This window comes from Homalodisca vitripennis, chromosome 2 (assembly GCF_021130785.1).
Source record: "Homalodisca vitripennis isolate AUS2020 chromosome 2, UT_GWSS_2.1, whole genome shotgun sequence".
Classification (NCBI taxonomy): domain Eukaryota; kingdom Metazoa; phylum Arthropoda; class Insecta; order Hemiptera; family Cicadellidae; genus Homalodisca; species Homalodisca vitripennis.
This window is the reverse complement of record NC_060208.1, coordinates 147,619,795-147,641,763: the sequence shown is the minus strand read 5'-3', so window position 1 is coordinate 147,641,763 and position 21,969 is coordinate 147,619,795. Positions and strand designations below refer to the sequence as shown.

Genomic DNA, 21,969 nt, shown 5'->3' with positions numbered 1-21,969 from the left:
AAAATGGACTTAACAGATAATAGTTCCACCAGTGACAATTTTACACTGCTTATCTTAGAGTAAATTCCTCCAGCAGTCTAATAACTTTAGCTCCTGATGGAAAGAAAGCAAATGTCTATAAAGAGGTCTAATGTAATGTAAATACCTAATACATTTAGAAATAAACAAATGTGTGTAAATACCAAGTATGGAAGATGATTTAGTTTGAATATGCAATTTAGGATGGGGATGATAATAATTTAATGATATACAACAGAAATTCATATAAGAAGATTCAATTACATTCTCAAAAAGTCAATACATTGTTGATTAACATTTAAAATCAATTAGCATTTTGTCTTTACACATTGACTGCGGTGGACATATCTGTATCTCACTACTATTCCAGATTTCTTAAAAGTCAGTATACGTCTTGTACTAGACGTGTTAACAATATATATATATATATATATTTTAGCTAGAGATTTATGATAGTTTAACACAGTGACTGCAGCGGATGTCTTCTTAATTACTACTATTCTTTGGTTTTCCAAAAATTGGTACAGGCCTAATATGCCTTACACCACATTAAATTTTTCAGTAAATGAGGTAAACCTAAATTTTAGTCCTAATCCAAATAATATTTAAAATTTATTATTTGTAGTAAATTAAAAGGCTTTTGCAGGAAGACGTAAGAAAAAAAGGCAAGTTTTAGTTCTCTTAACTAACCTGAATTTAGAAAATAAGGTAGGCTGATCCTCTAAACTTAGAAAATAGCAGATCAGAAAAAACGTATAACTTTCAATACGTAAAGATTATGGATGATTTATTTCTTAAACGTTACAGATATAAAATTTGAATTTAATAGATCCAAAAAATGTTTAACCAACCTAGAATCCCTGAGTTTATAGGTGGCAGGCTTTGAAGAGGAACCAGACAGCTGCAGGATAACCTTGTTGTCTGGAGGTTGAGATGATGGCATAGAGACTGTGACTGGTGGTGCAGTGGGGGACATCTCTTCCTCTTCATCATCATTACTGTCCTCTGGAGAAGTGTCCTGGCTGCAGCTCTCTTCCCCATCCCCTGCACCTTCTCCCTCCACTTCACATTCACTCCTGCAACATATTGGCATTCATAAGTTTTCAGTATATAGTTTAACAAAAACTGGAAATAAACAAAAAAATTAATCAAACATAATGTTTTATAAACTAACACTTAAACACACATACGAGTATATAACAAGGTTGTAATTCTTATTAGAGTTACTGAATTAATGAATGTTTAGACTCTGACAACAGTACAAGTTATTATATACTAAACATTTACAAATAGCTATATTTTTGTATTTGTGCATTAACCTTTGAAGTGATGCATTTGCTTAACTATTTTTTGACATAGTTTCCACTGATGTTCAAGCACTTGTCGTAGCGGGTGATCAATTTGTCTATACCCTCTTTGTAGAAGGTTCCCTCAATGAATGTAGCCAAGACTCCACGGCAATTTTCACTTCATCATCGGTTTCAAAGCGTTGACCGCCTAGCTAGCGCTTTATATGCAGGAAAAAGTCAGACGGTGCGAAGTCCGGGCTGTAGGAGGGTGATCGAACTGCTCCCAACAAAATTGTCAAACCAATGTTTTGAGTGTCACCTGTGTGGTATGGAGCCATTGTCATGGAGCAAAACAATTCCATTACTGAGCATTCCTCTCTGTTTGTTTTTAATTGTCCGCCTTAGTTTTCTTAAGGTTTTGCAATAACTTGCCGCATTAATGGTTTCAACTCTTGGGAGAAAATCAATTATTAGCAACACACCTTTCCTATCCCAAAAGACAGTACACATAAATCTTTGTGCAGATACTGTTGTCCTGAATTTTTGTTTCTTCGGGAATTGCGTAGGTCGCCACTTCAATGACTGCTGTTTGGAATCCGGTGTGACATGACGGACCCAAGTTTCATCACATGGGATTTTGTTTAAAAAATCCTCACCATCATCACTGTACCATGTAAGAAAAGTCAAAGCATTTCCCAGTCTCTTGGTTTTGTGCACGTCAGTGAGCATTTTTGGAGCCCATCAGGAACACAGCTTGTGATAACCTAAGCCGTCCGTAACAAATTCATATAAAATAGTGCGTGAAATTTGTTGGCAATCATCAGATAGCACTGTCATAGTGAAACGTCTCTTCTCTTGGATTTTTTCGACAACTACTCTTACCATATCATCGGTGATGAGAGAAGGCCGACCACTCTGATTCTCAGCATGTACATGTTTGACCGCTATTGAACATTCTAACCCACTCTCTCATCATTTCATCACTCATCACGTCTTCCCTGTAAACATTTCCAAGCTGACGATAAATTTCAGCAGGTTCCACATACCTCGCGTTAAATAATCTTATTAGAGAACGAATCTCACAATTGGTGGGATCACGGATTGTCTTCCATTCAACACAAGATCAAGAGTTCGTTGTTGTGTTCTTGAACATTTTAAACATTAAGAGAAAACTGAAAACACAACGTAGAACAACTGAAATGGCGTGAGTCGATAGTAAGTGAACAAAGACGACTAATGCGCATGTGCGGAACACAGATTGCAGCACTGTGGCGGCAGTAGAATCATAAAGTACTTAATTTCTGAACATGCCTCGTATAAAAGTAGGTGGAATACTTTTTGGACAGACCTCTATGTATTGAATCCGTTTTTTGAATTAAAGTATGAAATGAAATTTTGGTATGAAAATGTTAACAAAACATTTGTTTATACTTTTTATAACAACAGGTTTAAGATGTTTAAATTATTATTTCTGGAATATATGTTATATCATTCGGAAGTAGTGTTTAAATGGGATATTTTTATATAAGGGTATATATGGGATCTTCAAATTGGGTATAATACAAAATTTGGATATTTGATTTTTTGTATATTTTTAAATAGTTTTTTTTAAATTCATTAGACAATTATTAATACAATAGAAGTAAAATGGAATTAATTTTATTCTAAAATTATAATGAGTACTTTGGCGTTATCAACAGTTAAATTAAATACAATATAATTGATTATTTTTCAAACAACACACTTATACATGGATAACTTATAATGAAAGATTTATTTCTAGTCTTAATACATTATTACTGTTCATTAGTGTTTAGGGGTTTAATGTTTAGTGTTTACCTTTGGGTCTGACTTACCTTTTCCACGTTACAACAGCGTAACATAATCTAGCCTTAGTACATATTTTAAGTGTCATAATTATGTTTAAAGTTTGTTTCCTGAAAGATAATCTTACTAAGTTATGAGTTGTACTTGATAAGGAGTTAGGTATATAAGTGCTGCATGACCTACTTCCTTTATTGTTGATTTCTTACTATTTCAGTTTAACAGTGTAGGAAAGCAATTACTGTTATTTTAAGTAAGGATAATTTAAGAAACCAATTCACTTATAAGTAACATATCAAGAAAGACCTACAATTAAGTAGATAGAAAAGAGCCTTGACACAAAAGCCTCCTAAGAATGTAATTATTCATGCGATAAGGATATGGACCACTACACCACACAAAAAGGTCTACGAAAAAAACTAAATCAGCTACATTCAAACTAGAACTAGATATTAGATTTTCCGTAAATATATTGAAAGGATCATAGGAGTGGTAGATAAAAAAAAAGTTATCTCCATACACTGAAGACTAGTAGAGACTGCTATCTTTAATTAAGAGTAATATATATATATATATATATATATATATAATATATATATATATATATCTTTAATCTGAATTATAGTATATAATCCTTAAAATATAGAACCAAATAGATTATTAGTTTTTCACCCAAGTGTATATAATTTGCTTACAACTAGTAAGGATGGAATGAATGGCTGAACATGGCAAGATCAGAGACGAAAGCGGGGAGCAAGCTTAAATGAACTTAAGAGAGATGCTAATGAGTGTTTATTCAGCACACATTATAAGTTCAATTGCCAATTAAAACTAAGTTCGTTAACCATGGACCATTACAAATAAAATGTTCTATTGATAAACAGAATATCATGGCCATGTAATGTTTACATTGTTTACAAGGGGTAATAATAAAATACTATTTGATTTAATGCAACAGATTGCTAATTGCATTGCTAATTACACTAATACAGTTGTATCTGATTGTGTATTAGTAATAAATACATACTGTACTTAATGATATATGGATGACCACATACATACACTACTGTAATGAACTTGTACTGCTAAACTATAGTTACATACAATGCATTATTGTAATATATAAACTTAAAATAACATTATTAAACAGTTTACACATTCACAACAACAATCTTTCACAATTACCATTGTATATTAGATGCCGATGGGATACACATTGCTATGCATTTCCTTATTGCTTTTTTATTATTTACCGGTCTTGGGGGTTTGTGAAATCTGATCCTGTGCTTAAATAAATACCTCAGACTATCATGTACCTGGGCAGATGCACGGTTGCTTGATTATTTAGGTAAATGAGTTTTTAAGGTAATCTTGGGGTACACGGAGAAACAGAGAAAAAAACATATTGAAATAACTTTTTGGGGGCAAATTGCAAAGCCTACATGCTTTTCCCACTATACTTAAACATTTAAAGTAAAAAATTTCTTATGATTTTTTTCAATTATTATTACAAAATTGTTGGCATATAAAAAAGTGCGGAAATTAACCATCATCTTAAAATATTGTAAATTACTTAAAGTTGACTATTGGCGTTTTATAATTTTTAGTAAAGTTTCACAATAAGTGTACAGTTTTATAAGTGTGAATAATGAAGTAGGCATATTACAAATAAAACTACTAACTATTCTAAAACATAGTATTTACTTTAGTCTTCTTCCACTGAGATATAATAAATCCGACTTAAAGATGACATTTAGGAACATATTCTAATGATTGTATATTGTTCAGAAATGCAAGTAGATTTCTATGTACTTTTAGTACCAAATAACAAACACACCTTGCCCCATGTTACTTCTTGCCCATATAGTACTATTGGACACTTAGTGTAATATTTTATTTATTACGTTATAGGAATAAATTACTTGATTTTCGTAAAATACCTAATTACTGAGTTTATAAACGCTACATGTTTTGAAAATGTATTTATGTGAGGGTAACATGTTATTATTTCTAAAAAAAGGATTGCATCACTGTCTAATTCAGTCACATAATTATTCTTGAGAAAACAGTTTTAGAATTAACCAAATTCCCCCAAAATGCCATTCCATTTTGTCTTCTATAAGAGATAAAGTATTTGTAGTGGATAGATTTCATTGTTTAAAATTTCTTATGGATCCAACGGTTTTAAAACCAAAATAACCTGAATTTAGTTTTCTCACTGAATATTTTATATGTGTAACTACAATGAGATTTCTGTCTATTGCTACACTAAAAAAATAAATCACAAGGTAAGGTAGGGAGATTTATATATATTGATAATTGTTTGAAAAGACAAGAATTGAATTGCTTTGCTTATATTTTTATTGAGACTATTATTGCTGAATGCAAACTTCATACTAAGATCTTTGTATGACACACTCAATCTCTGTTACATTCTTTGTCTCATCTGTAAATGTTGTACACAGATGACGTAACAAATAAAAAGTAGTATGAGGAAGGTCATTCATGAGAATTAATGGCTACGAATGATTAATTTAATTTTCTATTTGATAAAGAGAAACTTGTCAATTTTTAAAATGTATATATAGACTATAAGAATTAGGTTTTTCTAATAAATTATTTTCTATACAATCCAAAGATTTAAAGCGCCCAAGGCCTGACTGCCAAGGAGATTTCAGGTTCCATCCCGTGGGGCCACACCTTTTTTTAATCAAAATAATATTTCTACAAGTAATTTTTTTTTATTTAAATAAGTATTACCTACATTCACTTTGAGGTAAAATTGTTTAAATTATCTTGAGTATAAATTTTAATAATCATGGCCTCAGCTTGTAAATTTTTGTAGATGAAAACAATTGAAGGTTAAGAAAATTACAAATTTTAGATATTAGACGTTATTTTTATTGGCAAAATAAAACAAAGAACCAATCAAATAAAAATAAACATAATTTGTTGATATAAAACTTAAGCGACTGTCTTTTTTCATTGAAATGTTCTTATAATATTTAGAACACTTGCTTCCTTTTTGCTGTTAGTTGAGAATATGTTTATTGGTGTGTGAGACTTATGAGAAAATATGATCTTATATAAACAGTGAGCTGACAATGATGTGTTCTTTAAATTATATGATTTTCATCATCTCATTAAGCTGACAAACAAAGTCTGGATCTGAATCTGTGTTGTCTTCAATCGCTTCAAGTATGTTGTCACTGTTATAGTCTACAGAACCGTTATTAGTCTTTAAACTTTTATTTAAAATATATTCATCGTCAGGTTTATTAGCCATGGTTAATCAATAAACATTATAATATTAATGAAACTTTTAATTAATATGATTATAACCTAAAATAAGACTGAACAAACAAACTGCAGTTATAGCAAAAACATGTGTTGTAAACAAAGTCAGGATTACCTAAAAAAAGTGACTAAGGTTAATAAATAGTGTATATAATAGGTAATAATAAATATATATGTAATAAAATATTAAAATTACCAATAAATAAGATTTTTTTATATTCTGATCCTAACATATGTTTAACCCTGTGAGGACTCACAATGGTGTGGTTATTAATGGTGTTTGACTCATGGCCTGTGGAAGTAAGTAGGTGAGTATAAAAATTGATACTCTTGGCAGTCAAGCTTTGGGACACATCAGTGTGGCAGTCAACCTGTTAACTGCTGATTAATAATCAGCTGATTGTTGTATTTAACAGACGAGATTATAGTTTACTGTTGTAAGTTTGAACACGTGCTATGAACTCTTTTTGGGTATATTACATGTTTTTTCCACGTTAATCTATATTTTTTTTCAATTGTTTTTGATTACTTTAAATGAGTAATTGAGTTAAACATTCATTACTTTAATTTTAGCTGATTGTTACATTTAAAAAGTGAAATCACTATATAATTGTTGATTGTATTCAGTGAGCAACCTTATGTACAGTACAAATAAACTCTATGTCTAATGACCAGTACTTGGTTACAATACATAAATAAATAAAACAAAATTTAAAGATTATTTTGTCAAAACATCTACAGCATAAAAATTGTGTTTCCTTCTCCAATTGTTAGCTCTAGGCTTCAGGAAATACCATGCCACCTAAAACATTTATAAGGAGTGCATAAAATGACAACAATGAGGTGATAATCTCAGCTGTTAAATGGAAAAAATAATTGATTATATCAGCAATTAAACATAATCAATAAACTGATGAGTGTATTTTAAGTGAGGTATGGTTCTCAGTAAAACCTTAAGTACTCTGTTATTATTTGACATAATAAAATAAACTTAGTATAAAAAGTTTCAATTGTATGTTTATTAGATGTTAACTGATAATAGATCCTTTCTTATTATTTTTATTTATAACAAGCACAAAAAAGATGGTGCATTACTAATGTTTATTTAATCATACCTGTCAATAGCTTATAACAATCAAAGTTTATCAAACGTCATGTAATTGGACATTGCTTGTTTTCATTCATTTTATTGTGAGTTATGTTATATTTTGTTTAATTACAATTCATGTTACACTGTTGTTTATTTTTATAACTATTGTAGGGTTTTTTTTATATATGTGTGTGTTGTAATTAATAACTATGCTAAACATGAAAAGCATACTTATTTGGAAACATTTGCTTACATCTGCATTATTTAATATGTATGCTTATAAACTTTTTTAAACCTGTACTTTGTTTAAAAACTAGCTATAGATTTAAATATACTGTAAAATGTTGTAAATGTTTGCAATAAATAACAAAACTCAAAATTAAAAAATCCTTTTAGAAAATGTAATTAATTTATTACAAGGCAAAAGTTATATATTTATCTGTACAAACAAGAGAACAGATAACTTGTAAATAAAAGCATGCAAAACAGGTTTGTTTAATCTTGCTGCTTCTCTGCAGATCACAGCATTACGCTGCTGATGCTCAAAGGGTTAAGTGGGTGGGCTCAGGTGTTGAAAAATAAAAAAGTTACTCCAACAGGATTCATGGAGTTCTTGTTGTATATAGACGATATTTGGTTACTACCACAGATGCCCTTTTTAATAAAAGATTTAAGGAACAAAGTCACTTAAGTTCAGTGGCTGCATATATAGCCATATAGAATAAAGTGTATGATAATTAAATTATAAAAACCCCGCACGTGTGAGTGGACATGGGGAATGATAAAATGTCTAAAAAAATTTTTGTGTTGAATAAATTTTTTTTTAATTGAATTGAATTTGAACTTAAAAGTTCATAAGAATACACAGCACAAAGATACCCATGTTTAGTTTAGATTGTTCTAATTGCGTTATTATTAATATGTTTTAGAAGCACGTTTGTTTATTTAACTGTCTGAATAACAACTCAGTAAGAAGAGTAGATCAGTTGGTTCATATAGTTCTCCACATCTGACCCGGTCTGTATCTAATGGTAAAATACAAACCATGTCGTCTCAAAGAAGAGCTGGGACCCACTCCGTGTACTGAGTTATCATCTACTGACTCCGATGACTTTCATAGTTTTGACTCGGCCGTCACATTAGACGGCCCAAGTCGAAATAATATGTAGAATACTGTGGTTGCCAAGTAAAACAGAAAACTAAAGATCAGTTCTGAGAGTCAGAAAGTGGTCATCGGTGATAAGTGCGATAACCTAGTTGAATAGTAACTTGAACCAAAACAATGACATTAGAAACTTTATAAATATTTAGAGGTTAAATCTAAGAAACCCCGTAGGCCTAGGTTTGACCGGCAAATAAACTTGACAAGTAAAAGAATGTTTTATTTACATAATGTTTTAGTAAATATAAATGGTGGTGACTCATAAGGATATTAAAACACTTTTTAAATAAAGAAAATTTGATACATGTAATTTTATCTAATGGCATAAATAATAATTTTAATTTATTTTTAGATGCTGTAATTTACTATTTTAATTTGAACTTTGTTAAAAACCGAAATAAAATTACAGCTTATTCATCATTACAGAAATGTAGATATCAAAGTAACAGTGGTACACTGCTGAACTGAAGTATATTAAAATAGGCTAGACTTGTTATATACGCTATCCAAATAAGACAATAGACAATAGACAAAATTCTTTATTCATAATCTTCAAGATTAGAATGGTGTCATAAAGTTTACATGTAATAAAGTTTACGATGGTTGTGTAAGTGTAAATAAGTTATCAGTTCTCCAGTTAAGAAATTCTTCAATTGAGTAGAAGGGACGTTCTTGGAGCCATCTGGTTAGTTCCCTTCTGAATTGCTGTTTGTCTGCAGTATGATTTTTAAACTTCAGGTGGTAGTATGTTCAGGAATTTGGCGCCCGTATAAGTAGGTTGCTTCTCAAATAGAGTCAATCTATGAGAGGGAAGTGAGTAATTGTTTGCTGCTCTTGTGTTGTGTGAATGTACATCTCCTCTTCTTGGTATGGTTTGTTGACTGGTATGGACAATTACTTCTAATATGAATAGGCAACTGTTGTTAGAATATTTAAGTTTTTAAAAGCTTCCCTGCATGAATCTATTGGTCCCTAATCCTGACATTATGCGGATTGCTTTCTTTTGCAGCACCATGATCCTGTTAGTGTTAGTTTTCGAGGAGCTGCCCCAGATGGCTATACCATATCTCAGGTGGCTTTTCAAAGAGAGCGTAGTATGCACATTTAATTATTTCTGGACTACCAACTTGTTTTAATCTCCTTAGCACATACAATGATGTACTGAGTTTTCCACATAACTGGTCTATTTGGTCATTCCAGGAGAGAGTTTTGTCTATGACTAGTCCCAAGGTACTTTACATTTTGCATTCTTTCAGCCTCTGGTAGTTCCAAAACTTTCTCCTTTGCTTCGTCCAAGTATTAGTTGCTGAGTTTTAGTGCTGTTCAGTACTAGATCGTTGGCTTGACAATATTCTATTGCCATATTAATAGCTATATATGAGTCTATTTTCAGTCCTGGTGGGCTTTTTTGTTTTGTAACAGGAGTACTGTATCGTCAGCATACAATAGCATAGAGCAGTATTCTCTGAGGTAGTCAGGGAAGTCACTAACAAAAATTATATACAGTATGGGGCCCAAAACTGAGCCTTGTGGGACTCCTCTACTGACTGGCAGTGGTGTCGAGGTAGTTTTTGTTGTCACTCCTTGTGTTGTGCTTCTTATTTTTCTACCGTTTGCATTCTGTCCATTAGGTAGCTCGTAAAGCAGTCAGCAGTTTTCCCTACCACTCCCCGAGCCTTCAACTTTTTCACTAGCATGTCATGGCTTAAGCAGTCAAAAGCTTTTTGTAAAATCCAAGAAAATAGCAGTTGTTGTATCTCCTTTGTCTATTGCTTTGATTAAATATTCGACAATGCTTGTCAATCCAGTTGATGTAGATTTACCTCCCATAAAGCCATGTTGTTCTTGGGGAAGAAGGTTGTTAGTATTGAGATGGTTTAATAGTCTTGATAACACAATCTTCTCGATAATTTTGGATATTGCAGGCAGTAGGGATATTGGCCGATAGTTGCTGGCTTGTGTTGGATCCCCTTTTTTGAGTTTAGGGTACACTTTAGCTAACTTCAATTTTGTTGGGAAGATGCCCTGTGCGAATGACTTATTTATTATGTTGGTCAGAGGTAATATTAGATGATCTTTACATGCTTTAATAAGTTTAGTGGAGATGTCGTCAAAACCAGCTGAGTTTTTCTGTTTCATTGTCCTGTATAGTTTTCCTAACTTCCTGTTCAGTTGTCGGTGAGAGAGTAAGCGTGTCTTGAATGTTGTGTATAGTGGAAGGTCGTTTAACTAGGTGACCGTCATATGAAGCTTGTAGTAGGGTGTTATTAGCGACATTAGCAAAAGAATTTATTGAAGTGATCTGCTACCTTTATGGGATCTGAAATTAAAGTTCCATTATTGTTAAGTTTTATCGTTTCATACCATTTTTACTTTTGTGTCTCTCCTTATTAATTATATTCCATATTGCCTTGCTTTTATTTTCTGCTTTATTAAATGTATTCAGATGTCTTAAGTTTCCTTTGGTTTTTGAGATGAATGTCATATTCCCGTTTCTTTTCTGTTGCCTTAGCCTTGTTTTCATGTGAGCCAGTAAGCAGATATTTTTTCCTGTGCAGCTAGGAAACTGATTTCGCTTTTCCATTGTCTCTTGGTTAAGTACAGTTGGCTTGTTGCGGTTTCCTCTTGCGATTCGAGTATGTGGGCATGCTACATCCATGTTATACGTCAGAGTTCTTAGGAATGTGTTATAAGTGTCTTCTACCGTTTCCAATCTGAGAATGTCATTCCAAGTCTCCTGTTTGAGTAACCTATTAAGCATTTTCCAAGTTTCTGTCAGTGAAATGTCTACTATACATAATTTGGTCAAATGGATTGAACTTGTTGTTGTTCAGTGTCACCAGTTGCCCTGTATGGTCGGATATGGAAAGTGTTAATGACATTTACTGTTGGTTTGCAGGGAATTTGATTGGAGCAGACCATATCAATGGAAGTTGCAGTGTTCGGGGTGATACGTGTAGGTGGTAGTTGATGTCTTGTGATATTGTATGAATTAAGGGTCTCTTGGAGTTGGTTATTGTTTCTATTTGTCTCAAGGCAGTCAATGTTGATGTCACCGATTATCAGTACTGGGCTATTCCATGTAGGTATAGTTTTTCTAGCGTGCTAGATAAGATGTCAATGGCTTCGTCCAAATTCGTGTTTGGTCTGTAGATTCCAACAATGTATGTGATTTGTTTTTTATTGTCAGTTTGATTGCAGACAACTCACATACAAGTTCCTGGCTATGTATGTTTTCTTTCCAGTCCAGAAGCGTAGTTCTTAAGTTCATCTTTCACTAGTATCGCCACTCCCCCTTTTTGGTAGTGCTCTCGACAAAAACTCTCTATTAGTGTATAGCCTTCTAGGTTAGTATTTTCTAGATTTGACTTTGAGAGGCCGTGTTCTGTTATTATGAGGACATCTGGATAGGTATTGGTGAGGTCAGTCATCATATCTATTTTATTTGAGATTCCAATCTGTATTTTGATGTAGTATTGTTAGTGAAGTGTCTTTTTTTGTAGAAATTGTGGGTCTTTCCTTTTTTTTGGGCGCTGCATCTGTTGGTTTTTTGTTTATTTACGATATTTTTGGGAGGAGTACATTGGTTTCTAGCAGGTTTAGTTTTGTTAACTCTATGTTGCGTATTGGGGTAGGAGCAGGGTATGGTCTTGTCTTGCATCATGATCCGGTTTGGTGTTTGTTATGTATTTTTCTGTGTCATGTGATGGTCTTCTAAAAAATGAGTTGAAGCGCTGGTAATCTGGAATTTTGTCCTGAGCAACGTCGTCTGGTAGTTTGATTGTTTTTCTTGTCACTTCTTGTAGGTGTTCCATTAAAAATTCTTTAAGTAAGAGCTAAATTGAACTAACAAATACAAACTTATGTACAGTAGGCAAAAAGCACTGTATCGTTAAAAGATAAAAGAAGCTAAAAAGAAAGCAAATAGAAACTATATTGAGGAATGTAGTAATCGGACTCGAGCCTTGTGGAATATTGTAAATACAAATTTTAAAAAAGGTATTAGTAATATAGGCGTAATTGCTTTTACTCCTGATGAAGTAAATACTTTTTTTGTAAATGTGGCAAGTGAAGCAAAGTGAAAATCAAGCAATTTAAATATAGGATTAAGTTTAATCCAATTGTTAACTAATTTTAAGATTCTGGACAATGTACAGGATTTTAGTTTTAAATGTGTAACTGAAAAATGTGTTTTAGAAATAGTTGCACAGCATGAAGTGAAAAAAGTACAGACTACTGTGGCTTATTTAACATCCTGGTTAAAAAAAAAACATTGCTTACTTTGTAGCTCCTTTCACTGTTTTAGTCAATAGGTGTTTATCTCAAGGTACTTTTCCTGATGTTTAAAAAATAACAAAAATATTTCCCATCTTTAAAAAAGGAAAAACAGATCAATTAAGTAACAATAGACCAATTGCACTTGTCCCTGTTCTATCTAAGGTAATGAAAATAGTAATAAGTAAGCAACTAATGAATTACCTAGAATCACTCATCAATTCTCAATTTGGTTTTAGGAAAGGGCTCTCTACCACTCATGCCTTAATGACAAAGTTATGGAGTCCTTTGAAAACAGGGCCTATGCTACAGTGATGTTCTGTGATCTCAGAAAGGCCTTTGATTGTGTGTCACTTGAGCTTCATAAGTTAAAATATTTAAATGTTAAAAATGTATCACTTAAGCTTTTTTAAACCTACTAAGGAAATAGAGTTTAATATGTCTCCTTAACTAATAAGGGTTCTTGCCTTTTGCCTGTAAATTGTGGAGTGCCCCAGGCATCTGTTCTTTGGCCTTTACTTTGTTTAGTAATGGTTAATGACCTTAGCACATGTGTTCCAACTGAGGTTACCCTGTATACAGATTATACCATTATCATCAACACACAAAAGATTAGCAGTCAAGCATTGGTATTAGCAAAATTCAATTAAAATTTTGTTAAAAATTGGTTGACTGATGATGAATTGGTTTTAAGTGAAAAAAAATCTTCCACAGTTTTTTTTTTTAATTGAAAAAAAATTTGGTCCAGTTGATGTCCTCCAAAATTTCTATTATTCACCTTAGTTCCTAAGCTTAACTGGTCACCGCACATAATTGGCTTCAAAAAGAAGCTGAGCAGAAGTATTAATGCTCTGAAGCGTCTATGTGGTGAGTTGGATCACGATGACCTCTGCCAAGCTTACTGTGGCCTGTTCGAATCTCATATGATGTATGGGTTGACAGTATGGGGTAGTCCTGTCCATGCACAGGATGTATTTTTTGTTCAGAATAAAACAATTCGTACTATAGCTGGATGTGGCAGGTTTTAACTCTGTATAAATTTACTTAAAGATCTTGGACTATTAACTTTGTTTTCATTATACAGGGTGATTCAAAAACTAAACGGCAATCTCTCGAGAGCTTATTCTATAGCTAAAAACAAGTAAAAAAGTTCATATAACCATATGCCCGGGGAAACGCTTCGTTAGCAAGTTACGCCTAGCGTAAGATTTCGCCCGGATTTCAGAACCCTTGGTGAAGTCAGGCCGTATAAAAATGGTAAAGGTAGTTACAAAGATACAAATACGATTGTTTTTTATGTTTTTATATCTGACAAAATTTATTAAAATTCGTCCCAGAGCTGTAAATGCAATACTTTCAGAGATATCTTACGTAAAACACAAGAATTGGTGCAAAGAAATAACACATTTTTTGTGTTTAACGTAAGATTACTTCCATAAATGTTAAATAAAGGTCATTTTTTTCTTGAACAGATTTGTAGAACATTTAATTCTGAAAAGATTCATGTGAATTACTTAGGAAAAAAAATTAATAATAGGTATTGAAATTTAGCTTTACTTAAAAATAAAAACAGACGCACAAAAATGCATATTCTTATCTGCATAAAATATTAACTAATGTTAAGGTTGTGAGTAACAGCTGATCATTTATTCAACACTTTTTATCGTCATATTTTCTTTGCAAAGGTTGGCAATATCAGCTGATCAACAATTAAGTTCATGAAGTAATATTTGAATAACCTTTATGGAGGTTTTTGTATTGTGGCGTGTGAAGATTGTATTTTTTGTGAGATCCTGTGATTATTTGGAAATATTTTATACAAGTGTATATAATATATTTTATTAAATATTTTTATAAAAGTGTATGTAATTATCTTAGTAAATAATGGCAGATAATGTAAATGGGGTATGTATTCGTTTGAAGAGTATACGGACATGATACTGATTTACGGCAAAGTTAACAAGAATGGTTTAGCTGCAGTTCAGGAATATCGTGATACTTTTCCACATCGAAGAACACCTGATCGCAAAACATTTGAAGCTGTGAAGAGACGACTTAGAGAAACTGGTAGCTTTAAAACCGAAGCGAATAGATACTGGTCGTCAACGTAGCGCAAGGAACTATAATAATGAACAAGCAATAATAAATGCTGTAGAATTATCACCAACCACAAAGCACCAGAACGATTATCACGTCAGTTAAATATTTGCCAGTCAAGCGTATGGCGAACACTTCATGAAGCACAGTTGTACCCATTCCATATAACACGTGTTCAAGACTTACTATACCGCAAGATCTTAATTATCGGAAGATGTTCTGCCGCTGGTTAAGAAGAAATTGTTTACGACATCAGTATTTTCTTCGGCGTATTCTCGTTACTGATGAGTCCTGTTTTACTAGAAATGGAATTGTAAATTTTCGTATTACCCATTACTTGGGCGTACGACAACCCACATGAAACTGCGACGAGGCATTTTCAACATAAAATTTTCAGTCAATGTATGGCTTGGTGTTCTGGGTGATAATTTGATTGGTCCATTTTCCTCCCTAATCGACTTAATGGAGTAGCGTACTTAAATTTTTTAAGAACAAACCTGCCTACCCTCTTGGAAGATATTCCTGTTCAAAAACAGAATAAATGCATGGTTTATGCACGACGGGAGCACCTCCACATTTTTCTAATGATGTGAAAAACTATTTAAATGATACATTACGGTAGACAATGGATTGGTCGAAATGGACCAGTAAAATGGCCACCACGTTCTCCTGACCTCAACGCCAGCAGACTTTTTCTTAAGGGGTTGGATGAAGTCAATTTGTTTATTCAAAACGGATTTAACACCATAGAGGAGTTACGTAATCGCATTACAGAGGCGGCAGAAACTATCAAGAATGCTCCAAACGTTATGAAACGCGCTAGAAAAGAGTGGGATTCGTCGTGCGAAAACGTGCATTGCTAACAACGGAGGACACTTTGAGCAACTATTATAGGTGATTATTACAGTTTTATAAAGGTTAAATACATTTTATGTTAATGTTCAGTTTAGAATAAATGATCAGCTGTTACTCACAACCTAAACATTAGTTAATATTTTATGCAGATAAGAATATGCATTTTTGTGCGTCTGTTTTATTTTTAAGTAAAGCTAAATTTCAATACCTATTATTAATTTTTTTTCCTAAGTAATTCACATGAATCTTTTCAGAATTAAATGTTCTACAAATCTGTTTTAAGAAAAAAAAATGACCTTTATTTAACATTTATGGAAGTAATCTTACGTTTAAACACAAAAATTGTGTTATTTCATTGCACCAATTCTTGTGTTTTACGTAAGATATCTCTGAAAGCATTGCATTTACAGCTCTGGGACGAATTTTAATAAATTTGTCAGATATAAAAAACATAAAAAAACAATCGTAATTTGTATCTTTGTAACTAACCTTTACCATTTTTATACGGCCCTGACTTCACCAAGGGTTCTGAAATCCGGGCGAAATCTTTCGCTAGGGTAACTCGCTAACGAAGCGTTTCCGGGCATATGGTTATATGAACTTTTTTACTTGTTTTTAGCTATAGAATAAGCTCCCGAGAGATTGCCGTTTAGTTTTGAATCACCCTGTATATTCTACAATGTTTGATTTATGTATGGAAAAATGGAGACAGGGTACAACAAAGAGGTGAGATTCATACATATGAAACTAGATTTAAGCATTTTGTTGACATGCCTCAAACTAGACTCCACAAGAGTGATCAGAGCCCACTGATTATGTTTAGTAAATGCTTTAATAAAATTCCTCTAGAGATAACACAGCTTAATAAATTAGTTTTGAGATAATAGTTGAAGAATTTCAGTTCCAAAATGTTTTATACTCTACCCAGGAGTTCATAAATAAAAAATGGAAAATTTTAAGATATATCTAAGAATTTAAATTTGTGTTAAAATATAAGACTTACCTAGATGTATTTTTGAAAGAAATACTTGTGTGGATAATAAATGATTATGATAAATGTCTATTTTTACAAAAAAAACATTTAATAATTCTAATATATATATTTATATATACATTAATATATATATATATATATAATATATAAATATATAAAATAAATAATATATATATATATATATATAAACATTTGAATCTGTAGGTAATATAAAATAATAAAGTATAGATAATAACATTTTATTACAAAATCTGTTCCATTCTTTTTCAGTGATTTTTTTTACCAAGACAAGGATCTCACATTGTATAGTTTACACAAGTAAAAAGTTTACAGGCGATTTTAAAAAAATTGTGTAATTATTACGTTATAATATATATATATATATATATATATATATATATATATATATATATATATATAATTATTAAGGTTTCAATACTGTTACAACTATTTAGATTAAATTCAAAGTTTTTTTAGAATCTTACTGCTCTAATAATGGCTATAAAACATACGATTTTTATCAAAAGACACAAACATGATATGCTGGAGAGTGGAACGGTTAACGGCTGGCTGTCACTGCTCTGTCACTGCTCGCTTTCACTTCTCTCAACTGATGCGAGTGAGTGTGACTGGACGTTTTGTAGCCAACTCCAGTGTTGTTATGTCACCAAATTGACTGTCTACTTTTTACTCACTTGTGTTGAAAAACTGAGTTTTCCTCATAGAATAAACATTAGTAACTTATTGTTGGAAAATAAATAAATAAATAGTTATTTATTTAAAATAAAATACTTTTATTACTTCAAGAAAAATGAGTACGACTCTTTCGAACTAAGAATTTATACTGGTGAAGCTTATATACAATTTTCAATAAATTGAAATATTCAACTAATATACACAACTTATAAAATGAAAAAAAAAACAATTTTTAAATTTCAATTTCTTTAACTTGACTACAAATTTATTTTAATATTTTTTAAGCAAAGTTTTGGAACTTTTATAGTCAATACAGTTTTAAGAAGGTTCAAAATCAAACCAACTTGACACAAATTTAATTACTTTTTACAATCATGTATAGTTTAACAAAAGTTACAATTCCAGAAGTTAAGTGTTTAAATTTCTTCAGATAACTATTAACAGGACTGACAGACTAATAGTGGAAGGGCAGAAGGCCACTGATAATGAAGGGATGTGGTCTATGGACCACCCGCATCTCTACGCTTGGATCTCAGACTTGCCCCTCCCCACACCATCTCCCCTCCCCCTCTTTCACTGGCTAATCAATACTTATTTATTCATAAGTCTTTCCATTGAATCAACACAATACTACTTCCACATTACTACTGATAAAACCAAACAAAATTATTGCAATATAATAAATTAGTTAAAATTATTTATAATAATACATGCAGAATATTTTAAAGTAATTTAGCTTTTCGAGATCAATGAAGTATTTATATATTTAGTAGTATTTCAATATGTTAGTACATCAATATAAAGACAAATAACGATTAAATCACATATTTCTGAAACATTTGGTAGTGAAAATAAAATTTGATAACTATAGATTAATTCTAATTTTAATAAGCATATCGTTCATTTTTAAACTAATAAAAATATAAAATTAATTGATATTGAATGAAACATACACAAATAATGCAGTGTACAGTGTAGTGGTATGTTTATCTTTTATTCCATACTATAGTCTTAAATAAAATAATAAATTTTACTGAAATAAAATGTAACAATGAGTTTTATTACAATTAAATCCAAACAGACTACTTCATAGAATTGTTGTTACTAGACTCCAATTTTTTTTGTTTGGCATTCATAATTTTTACTTTTTAATAGATAAATTTGAGGTAATTTATTGTTTTATGTAACTTATTTAATTGTATATTTTCTTATGATCTTATTTAGATTTGTTCTGCAAAATTTTGATCCATTTTGCACACACACTATACTTTGTATATTAAAGGAGTAACTGTATGGTTTTATACTGAAATCATATAAATCTGCCTGTTACAATCTCACTAATTATTTGTATGTCAGCTTTTGTGGCAAATATCTTCTTGACCCCAAGTATTAGCCCCATATCCCACAACTAACTTTTATTTAAAGGTTAACATAAGGTTCCAAGGTTACATTATAAAGGCTGTTTTATATACAGAACCATAAGAGCCTCCAAACAAAAATAATCATTAAGTTACCTACTGTAATATGAAACCTAAAATGTAATTTGTTAAAAAATAAAATAAAAGTGTTGCAATGAACATGTATTTTATTCTATGAATGAATTTTGCTCAAGTATTATTTTATGTTATTGTAAAGAAATGCTATAACTCTATTAGTAATAAGTAAACTTTAACTCGTAATAATAAATTGATACTTTTAATGCATGTATGTTATTGACAATGTTCACAAACACATTATGTTGTGTCTAAAGACCAGTATAGAACTTGACAAGCATTTCAAGGTTATACATTTTTTTTATAATACCCATGATTGATGTTAAATACAACACCAAGCATATCTTTTGATAACTTGTACTAAAGGAATACAATAATTTCAACATATTTTTGTGGTAAAGCTTTTTGTGAATGAATATTTTTGTAGTTAAAAGGTGTAACAAAACTAACATTTGGAAGTATTTGAAAAAATTTCATTATATTACTGTATTTAACAAGACAAATGGACAGACAACAACAAAATTTAACAGATTTTATATTACACAATACACAAATTTTATTTTTGTTGATTACTTTACTAAGTAAGTTATAAATTTGAACATTATAAAACATACAAAAATATATTATATCGTTATAGATAATTATTCGCTGTTTTGTTTTAACAAATTGTATTTTATTTAACAAGTGGCATAGTCTTTTCATAATCAGATGATTTAGTTTATGGCTCTTTACTTCTTAGAACCTAGTGATTTAAATATTAACATTAAATATCATATTAAACTTTCTGAGGAAGTTATTTTTCACCTGATTCTTCACCTAATAATATTGAAAAACTTGTGTTCAAAACTTATTTCTCATTTTGTTTTTCATAACATCTTCATTCAAAGTAATCTTTTCTATACAGTATACTCATACTTCAACAGATGTGTTTAATATTAGATGAAAAATATACAAGACCAGATAAAATAGATTGGACACCATATTAAGAGCGTGGTTACTGTTCAATAATACCTCCATAAAACTAAAAATGTTTGTATACACAGGGTTATAACAAATATTTGATGCGATAAAATGAGAAGAAATAAAATTAAGTTAAAACTCATTTTTGGTGTGTGTGCGATTAATGTGTGGGATTCTACACTCTATGTAGTGAAAAGTGTTTCCACAAGAGGATTTGATGATACTTCTCAGGGCATAGTTGCCTCTTCTAAAATAAATACAGTTTACAGCTAAAATCCAACATAGTTTCCAGAAAAAAGTTTATAAAAATATATAAATATGTTCACAACTCGCATGTAAGAAAGACTAACAATAGTTTTACAAAGGAGAAAACACATTTCAACTAAAATGTTCAAATAGAAAACCAATTGACCAACTGTAATATGGCATGAAACATTGTGATCTCATTTAACTTCTTTTATGAAAAAGTAAAATTACCTATCCGTATCCATCATAAGGGAGTCATGGTTGTCAATGACAGGATTGAGGTTGATGTCACGAGGTCTACACTTGGGGAACAGTTTGGTGATCTGCTCCGAACTGGCCAAATTGTCCAGTTTCAGGCTGACACTGGTCATGGCTACTGCTCCCCCTGCAACATCACACCCAACTATTAGTAACTGATTTGAGGTTATGTTACGAGGTCTACTTGAGAAAAACTTTTGTGATCTACTCCGATCTGGCTAAGTTAACTAGATTTACACTGACGTGGCCTTGCAACAGCACATCCAAATACCCGTATTAGTATTTGATTTGAGGTCGATGCTTCACTTGCGAAGCGATTTGGTGGTCAGCTGCGAACTGGCAAAGTTGTCTGGTTCAGGGCTGAAAGTGGTTATGGTAACTACCCCTGCAATAGCACTTCTAACTATCAATTCATGAAGTGTACTTTATGGAAAACATTTATATCATGGGATAAAACCATACTCGGGGTTACCCCCGTATGAGGGTATTGAAACCATGATATTGTACGTTATATACTAATAAAACAGTAGTATCCGAAGTTCCATATTAGGTCCAAAGAGTGATATCATATATACTGTAACTGTAGAATTAAATGTCATAATCAATGCCACAATCCAGTAGTGAGGAGTTAACAAGGCAGGATATAATCATATTATTTGGCTCTTATAACCAGAAGAAATTTGTTTCTCTTAGATTCCATAAGTAAATTGAATATTCCAATAATAAAATGTGCTTAGTTTGAGATACAAGTAGTTTACGTTTTGTTTTTATTGATTAAATGTTGGGAGTTGCTATGAAATTCTTTATGAGAAATAAAAGTTTAGTTCTCATAAGACTGCCAACATTGTAGGTTTCCTTACATTAAATGTAACATGGAAGTGTTATAGGGGATTTCCACATCTTTATGTACGGACTTTCTTTCAGTATCCACTTCAAAAAGTGTTCAAAATAAAATTGGATTGAACACAATTTAAAAAATTTTAAAAATGTATTTTTTCCAAGAGTGCCAATTTTGTCATAAGAGCCTATATATAATCAATTTGATAAAAAGTTGAAAAATTTGATAAAATGATGTTTGTTAGTTTTTTTATGGCAAACCTTTTGTATAGTGACTACAGTTGGAGAGTCACCAGCAAAGTAATATAAAATATCATTGTACATTCTTCACTTAGTATAGTTTTAGAACAGATGTTTTCTTAAATTCATTAAACATTATATGGATTTGAAATTTTGTAATAATATTAATAAGTATAGTAACTTAAAAAGTGTATGCAAAAAATGTTTTAAATCGTGTGTTTCTGAGCCTGAAAAAATTTCAAAAACAGTTTTCGTTTCATAATTAAAAAAATATTTTTCTACAATGATTAATTTTACATAAACTATATTGTTTATAAAGTATTTCACGATGAAATAAA

At 31.3% G+C, this 21,969-nt stretch overlaps 1 protein-coding gene across 1 annotated transcript in view; it reads right to left on the bottom strand.

Annotated features, from left to right (window-relative positions):
- LOC124355844 overlaps positions 1–21,969 on the bottom strand; it is a 189,430-nt gene that overhangs the window by 69,300 nt on the left and 98,161 nt on the right. Inside the window, exons 3-4 of the mRNA XM_046806999.1 lie at positions 20,528–20,681; positions 870–1,094 (exon numbers count right to left, since the gene is read on the bottom strand). Coding sequence (XP_046662955.1) covers positions 870–1,094; positions 20,528–20,667 — 365 coding nt within the window. The 5' untranslated portion in view covers positions 20,668–20,681. The remainder of the gene's footprint in view (positions 1–869; positions 1,095–20,527; positions 20,682–21,969) is intronic.